Here is a 19,501-nt window from a genome sequence, read left to right as displayed (position 1 = left end):
CCTCATAATTTTACACACCTCAATAAGGTTAAACCCTAAAAAACGGGGAATGCGTCCCCAACCCACAGCATACACGCCCTTTACCATTTTTACAGCAGCAGGTTGCGAGTGTTCAGTCTTGTAAAAGCGGGGCACTTCATTAACATTTTAAAAATCAGGCTCCCACAGTCCAATTAGATGCTTGATTTAAATTGAATTGCTGCCGGCCGGGTTTCCCAAGGCTCGGGAAACCTGGCAGCGAAATGGAGGCGGGAGCTGCTTGCTGCAGAAGGTAACTGCTTTTTAATATTACTCCATGGAGATGGAGATGGAGATGGAGTGCTCACCCAGTTTCTCAAGGAAGCCTTTGGCCTCCCTTCTGCCAATCATGGTCGCTCTAGCCCATGTCGCAATTATCTACCTCCGCTGCCTCCCAACCCCCAATCTACAGCCTGCCCAGTGATCTGATCCAAATTCCCCCAGTCATTATCTGCACCAGCACCGCTCTCACCATTGCCAGGGAATGTTCCCAAGCCTCCTGCTGCTCCCATCCAGCCTATGAATTTGGTTGGCTGTCGAATGGGAAATTGAAGGAAAAAAAAATATAATGATATTCTGCTGTTAAATTCACAGCAATTCCAGGCAGACGGAAGACAAAAAGGGAAATATTGGGATGGGGAAGAGAGGACGGGGGGGGGGGGGAGAAAAGAGAGAGAGAGAGAGAGAGAGAGAGAGAGAGAGAGAGAGCGAGAGAGAGAGAGAGAGAGAGAGAGAGCAGAGAGAGAGAGAGCGAAAGAAAGAGCGAAAGAAAGAAAGAGCGAAAGAAAGAAAGAGCGAAAGAAAGAAAGAAAGAGCGAAAGAAAGAAAGAAGAGAAAAAGAAAGGAGAGAGAGAAGGACGGGGGGTGGGGGGGGGGGGGGGAGGGGGGGAAAAAAGAGAAGTTGGAGTGGTCTTGGACCTGGCCTGGAGACGGCGAAGGTTGAACAGCTTCCCACTGGTTCTGTAGTTTAGTTCCACTCCAGTGGGGAGCTTATCAACTGTGAGGTGGAACATGGCAGCGAGGAAGATTAAGAAGAGGGTTGGGGTGATGGCGCAGCCCTGCTTGACCCCAGTCCGGATGTGAATTGGGTATGTGAAGGATCCGTTGATGGATGCAAGCCGTGATCCTTACCAATAGCCCAACCATCAATCTCATGTACTTTCTTGGTTACATGGTTCAGTAACACAAGTGGTGCATAAAGCCTGAGGCACCATAGAATACCCTAACTAAAACTGCCGATTAGCTACAAATTTAAGGCATTCTGTGCTTTGAACTCCTACTCAACGACCAGCACTGAACCTGCTAATGTTATTTTAAGAACTCTTTCAGCTGACAAAGAGGAAGCAGACTCAGTCTTCAGAAAACTAAAAGCCAGCTCCAGCTCCGAGAGATGCGAGGGCAATGTGCCAACTGATTGGAACGCACCATCCAGTCCACCTATTGGGCCCAAGTTTCCACACGCGCCTAGAACGGCGCAGTCCCGACCTGGACGCCCGTTTTTCGCGCCACAACGTGCGCCTAAAAAAAATCCTCCGTATTCTCCACCTCCCTGCAGGTCCTCTGGCCCTCGGCGCAGCGCAGCACGAGCTGTGGGGGGGGGGGGGGGGGGGGGCGGAGCCAGGTCCCTGCGCTGAAAACAGTGCCGGGACCTCTGCACATGCGCGCTACAGTGGGCACGCAAGTGCAGTAGCTCCAGGCGCCGAACTGTGTGGGAGGGGCCCGAAGCACGCAGCCCCTAACCCTGGCCGAATGGCCTCACTGGGGCTGCATGAATAAGGCTCCTCCCATGGCCAGCTCCTGCTCCCACCCCCCCCCCCCCCCCCCGCGACCAGACCCGACACCCGCTCCCCGCCCCCCCCCCCCGCCTCCGGACCAGACCCGACACCCGCCCCCCCCCCGCCTCCGGACCAGATCCGACACCCGCTCCCCGCCTGGACCCGACCCGCGCTCCTGTTCCCGACCCGCGCTCCTGTTCCCGCTCCCCGCCCCCCCCGACCCACGCTCCTGTTCCCGCTCCCCGACTGGACCCGACCCGCGCTCCCCCTCCCGGACTGGATCCGACCTGATCTCTCTCTTTTCTCTCTCTCTCTCTCTCTCTCTCTTGACCGAACCGACGCCACCTACCTGTAAATCTGGTGCTGGGGACGGGCCCTGCCCGAAGTCTCGGGCCGGCCCGTTCAGCCTTCGGTCCCGAAAGGCCTGCCTGAAGCACTTTCACACAGGTAGGAAGATGGTTTATTTAATCTTTTCTTTGCTTATAAATTTTTAAGCAGGTTGGATTTATTTAAGTATAAATAAGGATTTATTATAGAATTTAATGACTTCCCTTCACCCCCCCCCCCCCAACCTCGTTCTGGCGCCTAATTTGTAACCTGCGCCTGATTTTTTTATGTGTAGAACAGGTTTTTTCAGTTCTACAAAAATCTTCACTTGCTCCATTCTACTTTAGTTTGGAGTACGTTTTCACTGTGGAAACTTTCAAATCAGGAGTCAGTGGCCGGACACGCCCCCTTTTGAAGAAAAAATTCTGTTCCAAAGTAGAACTGTTCTACCTGACTATAACTGCAGAAAAAAAAAATGTGGAGAATTGCGATTTCTAAGATAGTCCCTTCTCCATCAGTTGCTCCTAAAATTCAGGCACAAATCATGTGGAAACTTGGGCCCATTATATTTAGCATTTTTTTTCTCCCATTTATTGATCTATTCTTCCTTCATCAACTAAATTCTGTTTCTAATGCTTTTCTCTCGCCTTTCTCAATTTCAGCTGTCACTATCTCACATTCCTCATCCGATTTCACTCCATTTTCCATTATTCTTGCGCAATGTCTGTGCTCTCCTATTTTAGCATCAACGTTCATAAACACAGCATCACTAGACATCAGCTCAGTACAGAGAGCACACAAACACTCCAAAATTCCCAACTCTTCACATGACTTTGGTAGGGTCAAAAAGAAATTCTTTCAAAAGAATAAAGTTAACTGGGTGCATCCAACAAAGCTACATAATCTTTAACAATAGGCAACTCCAAATTATGTTCTTTTTTTCTGGTGAAGAGCAATAATGTAGCTTTAAAGAAAAATGAGCTCATTTGTTTGGAACAGACCATCACCCAGCTGCAAACTTGATGCTTCCAAAGGATGCGTTATTACTCACGATAACACCAGAATCAACACAGATACAGTTCAAATGAAAATGTGTAGAAGCACCACCCAGACACCCAGCAACAAGACAAATAGACAGAACTTCAATTGTTTCAAAATGATCAGCACAATGGTCAATTTATACTTGCATGAGATCTTTTTTAAAAATTTTTTAAAAGTTTCATTTTGAACCAGTCTAAACCAGATATGTAGTTGGCAAACAGTGAATAACAAATAGGCATCTTCTTAATCATCTGGCTGCTGACTTTTCAGAGTTTAGTCATTTAATCCTCAAAGGAATGCCACATTTTCTGATGTTAAGACAGACTGTTGAAATGGGCAGACACATGGCAGATAAAATGTAATTCAAAGTGTGAAGTGATGCATTTTGGAAGGAAAAATGAGGCAATATAAATTAAATGGTACAATTTGAAAGGGGGTGCAGGAACAGGGAAACCTGAGGGGGGGTTCACAAATCTTTGACGGTAGCAGGACAAGCTAATAAGGTTGTTTTTTGAAAAAAAAGGAAACAGGATCCTTGGCTTTATAAATAAAGGCGTAAGGGATACTGATGTTGGTGCGCCTGTCCTCCCAGGGGATTTGCAGGATCTTGCAGAGACATCGTTGGTGATATATCTCCAGCAACTTAAGCTGCCTTCTATACATCATCCATGCCTCAGATCCATACAGGAGGGTGGGTATTACCACAGCCCTGCAGACCATGAGCTTTGGTGGTAGATTTGAGGGCCTGGTCTTCAAACACTCTTTTCCGCAGGCAGCCGAAGGCTACACTGGCGCATTTTGGAGGACAAGACCAGATTTCTGATTTGTCCCCTTGGAGGACAAGACGCACCCAGCTTCAGACAAAACAGAGCTCACTTGGAACAGGGCCCACCCTCATGGGTGAAGACCTTCTCCCACCCCTTAAAACAAGTTCCCAACCACCTCCTCCCCCCACTGAGTTCCTGACCTCCCTCCTCCTACACGCCCAGGTTCCTGACCTCTTTCCCGCCCCCCCAAGTTTCTGACAACCTCCCCTAGCCCTTCAGGTTTCGGACCATCTCCCCTCCCCCCACCCCCACAAATTCCTGACTTTCTTTCCCCCCTCTTCATAAATGGGACATGGTGTATGGGCCATGGATTGTTAACAGGTTTATTGAGTATTAAATGCATAGTCACCGCGCCCCCTACCCCCCCTCAGTGCTTGACCTTCTCTGCCCACCCCCAGTTCCTGACCTCCTCTTACCTTGCTGCCCCCACCCAAGTTCCTAATCTTCTCCCCTCATCCTCCCCCAGTTCCTGACCTCCTCTCTTTCTTCCCCCTCCCCTCATTTCCTGACCTCTCCTTTCTCCCCCCTCCCCCCAGTTCCTGACCTCCTCGCTCTCGCTCTCTCGCTCTCTCTCTCTCTCTCTCTCTCTCTCTCTCTCTCTCTCTCTCTCTCTCTCTCCCCTCCTTCTCCTCTTCCCATAGTTCCGGACCTCCCCAGTTCCTGAGCTCCTCTTATCCCCCCAGTTCCTGACCTCCTCTCACCCCCTTCCCAGTTCCTGACCTCCACTCCCCTCTACTCCTTCTCCTCCTCCCATGCCCACCAACTTCCTTCTCCCTCAGGCCAGCACAGATCCAGTGACGGACCTTCTCCCACGGAGCTGAGGAAAGTGTGGCCCCAAGCTGCACTGCAGGCCGCAATGGTTGGATACTGTGCATGCGCGGCCTTGGTAAACAGCACGCTTGCGGAGAAGGGGGGATTAGATGCGCATGTGTAGCTCTGGTATACTGCGCGCATGCGCAGAAGGCGACAAAAAAGTTCATACAGATAATCACTTTGGGATTTTAAGCCCCAGAAATGGTGGATTTGAGTTAGGTGGATCTAATAATGTTATAAATCTCAAACCTGAACCCAACCTGCCTCAAACTCGCCAATTTACAGTTTTAACGGAAGTGGGACGACAAGCGGGGGTAAAACCGCTCCCAGGAGGTGGGTCCCTCATTGAAATATTTTAATGATTCACATGATTCAGAATTTTTCTCTACTTTAGGTTTAACCCTGGTCAGCAGGGTTTCCCGGTGCTCGGGCACAGAGGATTTGCACATGTGTTTTTCACTTCAGACATGGGTTCAAAAGTAAATCAGAATGATGGAGTTGACATCTCTTTCTCAGTTAATCGTAAGGGTCCTGTGTCAAAGCAGTCTGAGCAGTCTCAGTCGGCATGAACACAGGAACATAATAGGAGCAAAAGTAGGCCATACGGCCCCTCGAGCCCGCTCCACCATTCAATAAGACCATGGCTGGTCTTTGCCCACAGCACAAAACTGCTCTTAATATTGGCATAACCACTTCAAAAAGACAAAAATGGCTAGCATAGGAAATGGAAAATAATACAGGAGTGCATTAGAGATCTGTTGAGGTTGTGGTTTAAGAACATTGTCGGGATAAAGCGGAAGCAGCATTACTTGCTTTACGTGACTTGGAAGTGCTAATGCTAACACTGAGCAATCAAAATGAGAATAGGTTTCAGCACTCCCTCAGCACTGCACTAAAATGTCATCCTAGATTATGTGCTCAAGTCTCTGGAGTGAAGCTTGACCCCATGGCCATTTGACTCAGAAATGATACCACTGAGCAGCGACGATAGTCGAGGAGTCCAGCATTGCAAGAGCGGGCGGCGGCAGCGAGTGGGAGCGGCGGCAGTCGAGGAGTCCAGCATCGTGAGAGCGGGCGGCGGCAGCGAGTGGGAGCGGCGGCAGTCAAGGAGTCCAGCATCGTGAGAGCGGGCGGCGGCAGCGAGTGGGAGCGGCGGCAGTCGAGGAGTCCAGCATCGTGAGAGCGGGCGGCGGCAGCGAGTGCGAGCGGCGGCAGTCGAGGAGTCCAGCATCGTGAGAGCGGGCGGCGGCAGCAACGAGTGGGAGCGGCGGCAGTCGAGGAGTCCAGCATCGTGAGAGCGGGCGGCGGCAGCGGCGGCAGTCGAGGAGTCCAGCATCGTGAGAGCGGGCGGCGGCAGCGACTGGGAGCGGCAGCAGTCGAGGCCAGTTGGTGCAGGGGCCGAAGGTAAAACAAAGAAGAAGAATGAAATTGAAGGGTGGCGTCACAGCCAAGCGGGTAAGTGATTAGCTGGTGGATTGATGAGTATTTAATCTTTTTTCCCCCTTTTTATTTCCTTATCAGTAGGTAACCTTTGACATTGTTGCCAAATTAAGTTAATCGAAGGGTTAAGTCATGGCAGGAGAGCCCAGACACATGTCATGCTCCTCCTGTGCTATGTGGGAAGTCAGGGACGCTCCCAGTGTCCTGACTGCTGTGTGTGCAGGAAGTGCATCCAGCTGCAGCTCCTGACAGACTGCATTGCGGCACTGGAGCTGCGCGTGGATTCACTCTGGAGCATCCGCGATGCTGAGAACGTCGTGAATAGCATGTTTAGTGAGTTAGTCACACCGCAGGTAAAGGTTACTCAGGCAGAGCGGGAATGGGTGACCATCAGGCAGAGCAGCGGAAGGAAGGTAGTGCAGGGGTCCCCTGCGGTCATCCTCCTCCAAAATAGATGCACCACCTTGGGTGCTGTTGTGGGGGGAATGACTCATCGGGGAGAGCAGCAGCAGCCAAGTCCATGGCACCAAGGGTGGCTCTGCTGCACAGAAGGGCAGGAAAAAGAGTGGGAGAGCTATAGTGGTAGGGTATTCTATTGTAAAGGGAATAGATAGACGTTTCTGCCACCGCAATCGAGACTTCAGGATGGTATGTTGCCTCCCTGGTGCAAGGGTCAAGGATGTCTCGGAGCAGCTGCAGGACATTTTGGAGGAGGGTGAACAGCCAGTTGTCGTGGTGCATATAGGTACCAACAATATAGGTAAAAAACGGGATGAGGTCCTACAAGCTGAATTTAGGGAGCTAGGAGTTAAATGAAAAAGCAGGACCTCAAAAGGTAGTAATCTCAGGATTGCTACTAGTGCGACATGCTTGTCAGAGTAGGAATTGCAGAATAGCTAAGATGAATACGTGGCTTGAGATGTGGTGCAGGAGGGAGGGATTCAAATTCCTGGGACATTGGAACCGATTCTGGGGGAAGTGGGACCAGCACAAAACGGATGGTCTGCATGTGGACAGGACTGGAACCAACGTCTGAGGGGGAGTGTTTGCTCGTGCTGTTGGGGAGGGGTTAAACTAATATGGCAGGGGGATGGGAACCTATGCAGAGAGTCAGAGGGAAGTAATATGGGGGCAGAAGCAAAAGATAGAAAGAAGAAAAGTAAAAGTGGAGGACAGAGAAACCCAAGGCAAAAATCAAAAAGGGCCACATTACAGCAAAATTCTAAAGGGACAAAGTGTGTTAAAAAGACAAGCCCCAAGACTTTGTGCCTCAATGCGAGGAGTATTTGTAATAAGGTGGACAAATTAACTGCGCAGGCAGCTATTAACGAAAATGATATAATTGGCATCACGGAGACATGGCTCCAGGGTGACCAAGGCTGGGTTCAACATTCAGGAAGGATAGACAGAAAGGAAAAGGAGGTGGGGTAGCATTGCTGGTTAAAGAGGAAATTAACGCAATAGTAAGGAAGGACATTAGCCTGGATGATGTGGAATCTGTATGGGTAGAGCTGCGAAATGCCACGGGCAGAAAACGCTGGTGGCAGTTGTGTACAGACCACCAAACAGTAGTAGTGAGGTTGGGGACAGCATCAAACAAGAAATTAGGGAGGCGTGCAATAAAGGTACAGCAGTTATCATGGGCGACTTTAATCTACATATAGATTGGGCTAACCCAACTGATAGCAATACAGTGTTGGAGGATTTCCTGGAATGTATTAGGGATGGTTTTCTAGACCAATATGTCGAGGAACCAACTAGAGGGCTAGTCATCCTAGACTGGGTGATGTGTAATGAGAAAGGATGAATTAGCAATCTTGTTGTGTGAGGCCCCTTGGGGAAGAGAGACAATAATATGGTAGAATTCTTTAAGATGGAGAGTGACACAATTAATTCAGAGACTAGGGTCCTGCACTTAAGGAAAGGTAACTTCGATGGTATGAGACATAAATTGGCTAGAATAGACTGGCGAAGGATACTTAAAGGGTTGACGGTAGATAGGCAATGGCAGACATTTAAAGATCACATGGATGAACTTCAACAATTGTACATCCCTGTCTGGAGTAAAAATAAATTGGGGAAGGTGGCTCAACCGTGGCTAACAAGGGAAATTAGGGATAGTGTTAAATCCAAGGAAGAGGCATATAAATTGGCCAGAAAAAGCAGCAAACCTGAGGACTGAGAAATTTAGAATTCAGCAGAGGAGGACAAAGGGTGTAATTAGGAGGGGGGAAATAGAGTATGAGAGGAAGCTTGCTGGGAACATGAAAACTGACTGCAAAAGCTTCTAGAGATATGTGAAGAGAAAAGGATTAGTGAAGACAAATGTAGGTCCCTTGCAGTCAGAATCAGGTGAATTTATAATGGGGAACAAGAAATGGCAGACCAATTGAACAAATGCTTTGGTTCTGTCTTCACGATGGAAGACACATATAACCTTCCAGAAATACTAGGGGACCGAGGGTCTCGCGAGAAGGAGGAACTGAAGGAAATCCTTATTAATCAAAAATTGTGTTCGGGAAATTGATGGGATTGAAGGCCGATAAATCCCCAGGGCCTGATAGTCTGCATCCCAGAGTACTTAAGGAAGTGGCCCTAGAAATAGTGGATGCATTGGTGATCATTTATCAACAGTCTAGCGACTCTGGATCAGTTCCTATGGTCTGGAGGGTAACTAATTTAACACCACTTTAAAAAAAGAGGGGCAGAGAAAATGGGAAATTATAGACCGGTTAGCCTGACATCAGTAGTGGCGAAAATGTTGGAATCAATTATTAAAGATGAAACAGCAGGGCATTTGGAAATCAGTGATGGGATCGGTCCAAGTCAGCATTGATTTATGAAAGGGAACTTGTTGTGTATGGAGAAAGTGTCAGACCGAACACTGAGCCCAAAGTAAAGTGTGACCGTAGTCTTTTATTGCAGGTCTCCAGAGTGCCTCTCCAACCTGTGAAGCCTTCTTAAATACCTGTGCTCCCAAGGGATTATGGAATCCCTTGGGACTCCGGGGAATGCGCCCTCTGGTGGCTATACAGAGTAAATACAAGTCCACATACATAACAGAAATCATGCTTGACAAATCTTCTAGAATTTTTTGAGGATGTAACTAGTAGAGTGGACAAGGGAGAGCCAGTGGATGTGGTGCATTTGGTCTTTCAAAAGGCTTTTGACAAGGTTCCACACGAGATTGGTGTGCAAAATTAAAGCACATGGTATTGGGGGTTATGTATTGGCATGGATAGAGAACTGGTTGGCAGACAGGAAGCAGAGAGTTGGGATAAATGGGTCCTTTTCAGAATGGCAGGCAGTGACTAGTGGGGTGTCGCAGGGCTCCTTGCTGGGACTCCAGCTATTTACAATGTACATGAATGATTTAGACAAAGGAATTGAGTGTAACAGCTCCAAGTCTGCAGATGACACTAAGCTGGGTGGCGGTGTGAGCTGCGAGGAGGATGCTAAGAGCTGCAGGGTGACTTGGACAGGTTAGGTGAGTGGGAAAATGCATGGCAGGTGCAGTATAATGTGGATAAGCGTGAGGTTATCCACTTTGGTGGCAAAAACATGAAGGCAGATTATCTGAATGGCGACAGATTAGGAAAAGGGGAGGTGCAACGAGACCTGGGTGTCATGGTACATCAGTCATTGAAAGCTGGCATGCAGGTACAGCAGGCGGTGAAGGTGGCAAATGGCATGTTGGTCTTCATAGCTAGGGGATTTGAGTATAGGAGCAGGGAGGTCTTACTGCAGTTGTACAAGGCCTTGGTGAGGCCTCACCTGGAATAGTGTGTTTAGGTTTGGTGTCCTAATCTGAGGAAGGATGTTCTTGCTATTGAGGGAGTGCAGCGAAGGTTCAGCGAACCAGACTGATTCCCGGGTTGGCAGGACTGACATTTGAGGGGAGACTGGATTGACTGGGCCTGTATTCACTCGCGTTTAGAAGAATGAGAGGGGATCACATAGAAACATAGAAAATTCTGACGGGACTGGACAGGTTAGATGCAGGAAGAATGTTACCGATGTTGGGAAAGTCCAGAATCAGGGGTCACAGTCTAAGGATAAGGGGTAAGCCATTTAGGACCGAGATGAGGAGAAACTTCACTCAGAGTTGTTACCCTGTGGAATTCTCTACCGCAGAGAGTTGTTGATGCCAGTTCTTTAGATATATTCAAGAGGGAGTTCGATCTGGCCCTTACGGCTAAAGGGATCAAGGGGTTTGGAGAGAAAGCAGGAACAGGGTACTGAGATGAATGATCAGCTATGATCTTATTGAATGGTGGTGCAGCCTAGAAGGGCCGAATGGCGTACTCCTGCACCTATTTTCTATGTTTCCATGTAAAAACAAAATGCACAATGCCAAAGTATCAGAACCGATGAACCTAAATGATGTAACTCATGCAAGAGGGTACAGGAAACCTTTACTACTACACGACGTATGTAGTCTACTCTATAAATAAACTGAGCATCATTTGTTAGTGTCAGCATACTAGTACACAGATTGGACTTTCTGTTCTGCTCAGTTAAAGACAAAAATAAAACCGTCAGTACTCAGATCGATAAATGAAAATGATCAAGTTTGTCAACAATTTAAAATATTCATAAAAGTCAAACAAAGTTGGGCAACAAACAAGAGTCCTTTGGGTTTTTGACTTGTATGTGAACTTGTGGGTATAACACCCCCTAAAACATCAACTGACATATAGAATCATAGAAATAGATTAGTTACAGCACAAAATGGAGGCCAGTTGTCCCATCGAGCCCGTGCCGGCTCTCTGCAAGAACACTTCAAGCTCGTCCCACTCCCACTCCCTTGTAGCCCTGCAAATATTTTTCCTTCAGGTACTTATCCAATGCCCTCTTGAAAGCCATGATTGAATCTGTTTCCACCACCCTTTCAGGCAATGCATTCCAGATCATAACCACTTGCTGCATTAAAAGTATTTCCTCACGTCGCATTTGATTCTGCTGTCAATCATCCTAACTCTGTCCCCTCTGGTTCTTGACCCTTCCACTCCAACTACTCTTTCTAGACTCATGATTTTGAACTCTTCTATCAGATCTCCCCTCAAATTCTCTGCAGGAGAGCAACCCCAGCTTCTCCAGTTTATCCACGTAACTGAATTCCCTCATCCCTGACACCATTCTTGTGTATCTTTTCTGCACCCTCTCGAAGGCCTTCACATTCTTCCTAAAGTGCAGTGCCCAGAATTGGACACAAGACTCCAGTTGAGGCCGAGCCAATGTTTTACAAAGGTTCATCTTAACTTTCTTGCTTTTGTACTTTATGCTTCTATGAAGCCCAGGATCCTATGTGCTTTTTTAACGACTTTCTCAACCTGCTCTGCCACCTTCAATGATTTGTGCACATACACCCCCAGGTCCCTCTGTTCCTGCACCCCCTTTAGTTTATATTGCCTCTCCTCATTTTTCCTACAAAAATGTATCGCTTCCCACTTTTCCACTTCAAATTTCATCTGCCACAAAATTGCTGTTAGACTAAAAAGCCCGCTTCCTTTTATTTATATACAGATAAAGATGCATTTAACAGAAAGCAGACTGATAGACTCTCCACACAACGAAGAATATTACGTAGGTTTTTAAGTCTACTAAAATGAATTCCTGCCTATGCATATAAGCATTTTTTTTTAAAAACACGGGACTCTGACTACATTTCATCAGATTTATCTGTATTTAGTCAAGAAAATCAGAATGGTGTGGACACTCACTAGCACTTTTAATCTACAACAAAATAAAGGCATAAAAGAATGGTCCAAAACACCCACTAAATATCATAAAAATGGTAAATAAGATTTCCAAATAAAAATTCTGCTTACCGATCCATACAACTTGCCATCTTCATTCATAGCAAGATAACGGTTAGCACAGATTCCCTTGATAGATACCACTCCAATAGCTTCTGCCTGCAGCTGTAGTTTAACTGGGGGGAAAAAAAAAGTTGGATTTCAAAACACATAATTTAGATACCTCAAACAATTTCCAAAATATGTTTTGGAATGGGATGGGAGGGGGGGGGGGGGAATACTCAGGAGATTCAACATATACGTGTCAATAGGTAAAAGACAGGAAACAGATTTACCAGTGATAAAAATGAGTAGCATTAGGTTTATTGGGCTCAATTTTCCCCAGTGATTTGCGCCGTTTTTTTGGCCTAAAAGAAAAAAATCCAAGTATCCCTAATGATTGTGCGTCAGTGTAACTCAGTTAGTTACGATTTTTTTAGGTTAATTTCATTTTTGCGTCATAACCTGATGTCTGTGCCAGGTTTTCACATTTATGCAAGTTTGGCCAACTTACATTTAATAAGAACATAAGAAATAGGAACAGGAGTAGGCCATACGGCCCCTCAAGCCTGCTCCGCCATTCAATACGGTCATGGCTGATCTGATCATGGACTAAGCTCCACTTCCCCACCCACTCCCCACAGCCCCTTTTCCCCTTATCATTTAAGAAACTGTCTATTTCTGTCTTAAATTTATTCAATGTCCCAGCTTCCACAGCTCTCTGAGGCAGCAAATTCACAGATTTACAACCCTCTGGGAGAAGAAATTTCCCCTCATCGGTTTTAAATGGGCGGCCCCTTATTCTAAGATCGTGCCCTCTAGTTCTAGTCTCCCCTATCAGTGGAAACATCCTCTCAGCATCCACCTTGTCAAGCCTCCTCATAATCTTATACGTTTCAATAAGATCACCTCTCATTCTTCTGAATTCCAATCAGTAGAGGCCCAACCTGCTCAACCTTTCCTCATAAGTCACCCCCTCATCCCCGGAATCAACCTAGTGAACCTTCTCTAAACTGCCTTCAAAGCAAGTATATCCTTTCGTAAATATGGAAACCAAAACTGCACGCAGTATTCCAGGTGTGGCCTCACCAATACCTTATAGCTGTAGCAAGACTTCCCTGCTTTTATATTCCATCCCCTTTGCAATAAAGGCCAAGGTACCATTGGCCTTCCTGATCACTTGCTGTACCTGCATACTATCCTTGTGTGTTTCATGCACAAGTACCCCCAGGTCCCGCTGTACTGCGGCACTTTGCAATCTTTCTCCATTTAAATAATAACTTGCTCTTTGACCTCACACTTTCCAGCATTACACTCCATCTGCCAAATTAACCTACGTCCAGATTTTGTGTGTCCTCCTCACACATTGCTTTTCCTCCCATCTTTGTATCGTCAGCAAACTTGGCTACGTTACACTCAGTCACTTCATCCAAGTCGTTTATATAGATTGTAAGTAGTTGGGGTCCCAGCACTGATCCCTGCGGCACCCCACTAGTTACTGGTTGCCAACCAGAGAATGACTCATTTATCCAGCCTCTGTTTTCTGTTGGTTAGCCAATCCTCTATCCATGCTAATATATTACCCCCAACCCAGTGAACTTTATCTTGTGCAGTAACATTTTATGTGGCACCTTGTCAAATGCCTTCTGGAAGTCCAAGTACACCACATCCACTGGTTCCCTTTTAGCCATCCTGTTCGTTACATCCTCAAAGAACTCCAGTAATTTTTTCAAACATGACTTCCCCTTCATAAATCCATGCCGACTCTGCCTGACTGAATTTTGCTTTTCTCAATGTCCTGCTACTGCTTCTTTAATAATGGACTCCTAAGGCAGCGTATGTAACCACTCCCAAAAAACCTTCTGGGCATTTAAGAAAAACCAGCACACATTAAAAAAAAAAAATCGGTGCAGAAAGACACCATTGTTTTTATGCGATGTTTGGAAGAAAGTTAAGAACACATTAAATATGCATCATGAAGGTTAATTTTTTCAAACTTAAAACGCATGAAAATGGAAGTTGATTGCAATTCTTTAATTTTGGATTTTTTCCCCAAAGTGCCACACCACTAAACGTCTCCAAACCGGGCTCGAGGGTCGAAACGTCGACCGGCAGAATCGCTCTCTCGCCCGGACACAGGGGCTCGGGACTCGGCTTCAAAACAAGCCCGGGGGGAGGTGGGGTGCGGGGGGTGGTGGAAGTCGAATTGAAGGGATGAGAACCGTTGCACTATGCAACAACATCAAAAGAAGCCTGGGGGTGGGGGGAGGGGGGAGGGGTTCCCTGATCTAAGCAAGTCTATTGCGCATGCCCAGACCTGCGTATGGTCCACACTAGGGCGTTGACCTTGGGGAGAGAGATAACAAAGAAGCTTGTCCTACTGTTTTGAGCTTCTTGCAAAGGTGAAATTTAATCATGGGGGTAATACTGACAATGCCATATCTCGTACAAGCCTTCTGCATGATGGTGCTGCGGAGGAGACAACTGATTCGACGTCATCGCATGAGGAACCTCAGAGCACGCTGGATGATGGCAGGAGACCTTATCCACATCGGGTATATCGAGACAGGCGTTCGTACCTGCACCTGAGTAATGCAGACTGTGCGAGTAGGCTGCGTTTCTGCAAAGAAATTGTAACCGAGATCTGTGAGTTAGTAAAAGCAGACCTGCAACCTAGAAGCGTCGAGATGACTGCTTTGTCAGTTGAAGTGAAGGTTACAGCTGCATTTTCATTCATTGCATCTGGATCAGTCCAGGCCACAACTGGAGTTGTTCGTGCCATCTCTCAACATGCATCACATGTCTGCATTCAGCAGGTGACTGCTGCACTATATGCCCAGAGGAATGACTACATAAAGTTCCCAATGACCGCCTAGGCAATGCGCGACAGGGCTGTGGGCTTCTCCAGGATTGCTGGCTTCCCAAAGGTCTAGGGCTGCATTTATTGCACCCACATCCCCTTGCGAGCACCTTTGGAGGATTCAGAGATGTACTGGAACAGAAAAAGCTTCCACTCTGTGCATGTGCAACTTGTCTGTGATGACATGCATCGCATCATGTCAGTCGATGAAAGATACCCTGGGAGCACCAATGATGCATTCATCCTCTGCGAGAGCGCTATATCTGCCATGTTTCAGCAGCAGCCAGAATGGCAGAGCTGGCTGCTGGAGACAAATGGTACGGCCTCACCACCTGGCTCATGACACCTCTACGCGTAACTCAGACGGAAGCGGACTGGGAATACAACAAGGCGCACACGCAGCATCATAGAGAGGACCATTATCATCTTGAAACAGTGTTTCCGATGCCTGGACCATTCCGGAGGCTACTTGCAATGCTCCCCTGAGATTGTTGGTCAGTCCACTTGTGTGCTGCATAACTAAACCATCATGAGGCAGCAGCAGCTGGTAGTAGAAGACCCACCTGAGATGAGAATGGCTGATGAGGAAGAAGATGCAGATGATGAGGACGACGAGAAAGCCATGCAACTACCTGAACCCAGAGCACGATGGCGGAGGAGGGCAGGCCATCGTGCCCCTTTAATGATTGCTCGAGACTTGCACCAGCAGCTCATCCGTGAACACTTTGCTGCCTGAAGGCTCAGCGGCAACTATTCCAAATGGACCATGTTTACGGTTTGGATCTGTTCCGTAATGTTATGTTGTGTTAATGGAACAAATAATAGAAATGATTCAATTATAATTTAAAATATATTTTATTCAAAAGTTTAACACTTGTTTGTACCTAACTTTAATAAAAATATTCTTGTATCAAACTTTAAAATTTTCAGTTAAGATCACTTACAAACTCGTACATTTACATAACAATTTAAGAGCAGTTACAACAATATCAAAGAAAACCTGCACCCATCTCCTCCACCTTATTCTAAGACCGCCCGTTGCGCTTGGTCTTGTTGACTCCATCCCTGCCTGCAGGCGGTGGCACAGCGTTTCTCGGGTAATATGCACTTCTTGATGTGCGGGGGGGACGGGGGCACAGGCGGTAATGTGGAAGGCCCAGTCTGGAGATTGGAATGGAAGTCGATTCTGTCAATGGGTGCGGGGTCTGGGAATGTTCCCTTATTGCAGCACTAACTCCGACATTCCCTCCCTCATGTGCCCTGACAGTGTCTCAACTATCTATGACATTCCCTCCCTCATGTTCAGTGGCAGCACATCACCTGCCTGAGACAGTGTTCCCATTTCTCGAGAGAGTGTTGTTACTTCTCCAGACAGTCCCGATACCTCATCACCCACCGCAATGATGGTGTCCAGGAGTGATCGTGTAAGGTTAATGCTCTCCATACTCATTGCCATCATCTGAACCACATCCGTTAGATCCTGCACCTCAGGTTAGTGCAGTTGAGCTCTCCTTCCCCTCCTCACCCTGGGTGTGGCTCGCTGCATCCCACTGGGACCCACAGCCTCCGACAGTAGGAAAACATGGAATGTCCCACCAACACTCATACCACTCTGGAAAGGGGCTGGCACCTACACCTCCTCTAGAGTGAGTACAACAGCGGAGGCTTCATCCATCACCTCCCCCCTCCCCCTCACCCCCAAGCTCTTGGTCTGGAAGATGTTCTCTTCAGGCTCGTCCGCATCCGAACCTTCTTCTGCATCAACTTCAGCCTCGTCAGGGTTGGCCTCAAGTTCTGAAAAATATAACAGAACAGACAAATGGTTAGCAGCAGAGGAGGGGGCAGGGTGGCAGGAGTAGGCTCACACAGCGCAGACAGCAGGCTCATTTGAAGGACCACGATGAATGATAGCAAATTGCTTCAACCAAAACGTAGCTGACGGAGACATCCCCTGAACCGAAGTAAAGCCAGACTCTGGAATTTGCAGGACTTGCCCTCTCTCTCGAGTGTGGGCCCAGCTTGTGCAGTGGTGGTTGCTTTTCTCCAGGCAGGACCCATCAAAGCAGCGACCCTGTCTTCCAAGGGTGTCATGGGTGTAGATTTGCTGGGCCTCCTTCTGTTGAGTTCTTTCCCATTTTGTTGTGTGCCACCTTCCTCTGCAAAGATGAAAATATAACTTTTTAAAAAGAGAGAGGGTGTCTTTCTGCTGGGTGGGACATTCAGATGGTCACATTTACAATAGCATTGAATAAATGAAAATATTACTTACACTAACTACTTAACCAAGGTCCTGTCACTTCTTTTTGCACTAGCCTCCAGATCTCAGGGTGGTCAGTGATCTTTTACAAGTTGGTTCCAGCGTTTACTTCATTGGTGAAACTTGTGTGACCTCTGCTGGTGTCCAGTGTGATATCTGGCGTCAATTACAGTAACTAGTGCCTCCACTTTGTACTGAAAAATTCTTGGTCCTTGAGCTGTGTTGCACATTGCAGCTCTGGTTTTTCCAATGAGAATGAAAGTTCTCACATAACTGGCTCTTTAAAAATGGCCGAATGCAGACCGGGAGCTGTACTGGGCATGTGCGTCCATAGCAATCACATCAAAAGCATCCTTATTTTCACGCATGCGCTGAGGGGGGGGGGATCATTTTTTTGGCACAGACATTAGGCTCCCCCGTCCCCCTCCGAAGCTAAAGTACAGGCTGCATGGCACCAATTTCAAAACATAGAATGAAGAAACTTGCTGCTTTGTTTTGGAGGAGTATTCAGGGCCAAAAAAAACAGGCATAACTCTTGCAGTACGCCAAAAAACAGCATTGGGGAAAATTGAGCCCATTAATTGATCATCAAGTCTTATGCTGGAACATATTTGCACTGGTAAAGTGTCATTCAGAGTCATTTACTCCACATGTACTCTTAAGTTTTAATATTAATAAAGGTTTTAGTAAAAACCATCATTTAATAAAGATATTATCCACAGCCTGTACAGCAAAAGAATAAAGTTCCACTGGCTTTCAACTGGTCTCTGCTGAGCCCAGCCTGTGATTTTCCATTTCTTCAATTTGAATATAAATGAATTAAATATTACATATGAAGTCATTTGGCCTCAGAAAAGATTAAGATTTTTTTTAAATATATACCACCAGAAGTAATAATTAACCAAAACAAATCCATTCTCCACGATCAATCATTTATCTTCACTAACCAAAGAGCACACAATAGCATCGGTTACTGTTCCCATTGCTGTCTGTTTTTCTACAAAAGGAGTTCATAACAGGAATGCAAAATGTATTTAATTCATCACATGCCTGAACTTAAAGCTTTAAAATCTGAATTTCTAATCTGAAGCTTTAAAATCTGAAAACCTAAAGTCTTTTGGAAAAATCAAAAAAAGAAACACACTCAAATGCTTATAGAATGAGCAGCACATCCTTTTAACCTTTCAACTCTAGTTTAGGTGCATGGAAATTCTGCAAACTGCACATGCTCAAAATGTGATTGAAAGCTCTCAACTACTTAAAAAGACTTGCATTATATAGTGCCTTTCATAACCTCAGGACATCCGAAAGCACATTTTTTGAAGTGTAGTCACTGTTGGGATGCAGAAAACTTAATTTTAAAATATCAAGTCCAGGTTCACAGGAGAGACCATCAAGCAACAATTTTAGTGAATACATTAGATAACACAAATGACAATTCAATGGATACATTTTTGTGAAATTAGTATTGTAAATTGTTTTGCTTTGTTTAAAACCTTATTTAGCGTATTGAAAATTTCAGCTATGGGAAGAAAAAATAGCAGGTGCAGAAATACAGAAAGCATTTTGGGGTAAATTTGTGAAAACCTGCTGGCCACATGGCACAATCGTAGGGTATAGTCTCATTTATTTTTGCAGTGTTACACTTTGAACATTGAAAATTCCCATCATAGCGCCATCCATTAGGGGCAACAAGTACTATAGGCACTTGATTCTTCGTGAACTGCCATCCATATACAACATAAAATTATATAGCTCGTACAGCACAGAAACAGGCCATTCGACCCAACTGGTTCAGTGATTATGGTCCACTTGAGCCTCCTCCCACCCCTCTTCATCTAACCCTATCAGCATAACCTTCTATTCTATTCTCCCTTATGTGTTTATCTATCATCCCCTTAAATGCATCTCTGCTATTAGTCTCAACTGTTCCTGGTGTCAACAGGTTCCACATTGTAACCACTCTCTGGGTAGAGAAGTTTCTTCTGAATTCCCAATTGGATTCAAAGAGATTATATTTATGGCCCCAAGTTTTGGTCACCCCCACAAATGGAAACATCTTCTCTATATCTACCCTATCAAACCCTTTCATAATCTTCGACCTCTATCAGATCACCCTTCAGTCATCTCTTTTCTAGAGAAAACAGCCCCAAACCTGTTCAATCTTTCCTGCTAGTTATAACCTCTCAGTTCTGGTATCATCCTTGTAAATCATTTTTTTGCACCTTCACCAATGCCTCAATATCCTTCTTATAGTATGGAGACTAGAACTGTGCATAGTACTCCAAGTGTGATCTAACCAAGGTTCGATACAAGTTTAGCACAACATCACTTGTCACATCCCA

General features: G+C 46.3%; 1 protein-coding gene across 1 annotated transcript in view; it reads right to left on the bottom strand.

Moving 5' to 3' along the window:
• Positions 1-19,501, bottom strand: part of fgf2 (fibroblast growth factor 2) — a 145,209-nt gene that overhangs the window by 73,334 nt on the left and 52,374 nt on the right. The window contains exon 2 of the mRNA XM_070871822.1: positions 12,073-12,176. Within this exon, the coding sequence (XP_070727923.1) occupies positions 12,073-12,176 (104 nt within the window). The remainder of the gene's footprint in view (positions 1-12,072; positions 12,177-19,501) is intronic.

This window comes from Pristiophorus japonicus, chromosome 2 (assembly GCF_044704955.1).
Source record: "Pristiophorus japonicus isolate sPriJap1 chromosome 2, sPriJap1.hap1, whole genome shotgun sequence".
Taxonomy (NCBI): Eukaryota; Metazoa; Chordata; class Chondrichthyes; family Pristiophoridae; genus Pristiophorus; species Pristiophorus japonicus.
This window is presented reverse-complemented; position numbering and strand designations above follow the sequence as displayed.